The 614-nt window shown below is 59.3% G+C and overlaps 1 protein-coding gene across 1 annotated transcript in view; it reads left to right on the forward strand.

The window, feature by feature from the left end:
- Positions 1–462, forward strand: part of LOC125481788 (V-type proton ATPase catalytic subunit A-like) — a gene marked incomplete at its 3' end in the record, with an annotated part of 1,973 nt that extends 1,511 nt beyond the window's left edge. Inside the window, exon 3 of the mRNA XM_048593694.1 lies at positions 265–462. Within this exon, the coding sequence (XP_048449651.1) occupies positions 265–462 (198 nt within the window). The remainder of the gene's footprint in view (positions 1–264) is intronic.
- Between the last annotated feature and the right edge of the window lie 152 nt (positions 463–614).

Raw genomic sequence — 614 nt, forward strand, 5'->3', positions numbered from 1 at the left:
CTATATCTCTCGGTATATCTCCCAATCTCCCTCTCTCTCTCTCTCTCTCACTATCTGTCAAGGGTCCACAAGTTGATAAAAGCCTCTCAATAGTCCCCATCCTAAAACCCACCTGACACCCCCAATTAACCCCAGACCACCCTGACCCTGAGTGATGTGTGACTTTTGTTTTCATCTTGCTCTCCTTCCACCACACTCCACCTCCCCTAACCCTCCGTCCCACCGCCCTCGAAACCTCTCCCCTACCCATCACTCCCGACCCAGGTGCGTTCTGGGAGGGACGACAGCCATTCCCGGAGCATTCGGCTGTGGGAAAACCGTCATCTCCCAGTCGCTATCGAAGTTCTCCAACAGCGACGTCATCGTCTACGTGGGCTGCGGGGAGCGAGGTAACGAGATGGCCGAGGTTCTGAGGGATTTCCCCGAGGTAAGGAGGGCAGGAGCGGGAGGGGGCAGCGGAAGGTGGAGGCGGGGGGAGGGGGCAGCAGAAGGTGGGGGCGGGGGAGGGGAGGGGATTGGTGAAGTTGGTCAGCAGGGTCCTGGGTCCAGGACCGGAGCCTGGTGTCGAGAGAGAGAGAGATCAGGGGCTGGGGACGGAGAGAGAGAGAGAGAGA

Source organism: Rhincodon typus, unplaced genomic scaffold (assembly GCF_021869965.1).
Source record: "Rhincodon typus isolate 14 unplaced genomic scaffold, sRhiTyp1.1 hic_rhity00003578, whole genome shotgun sequence".
Lineage (NCBI taxonomy): Eukaryota > Metazoa > Chordata > Chondrichthyes > Orectolobiformes > Rhincodontidae > Rhincodon > Rhincodon typus.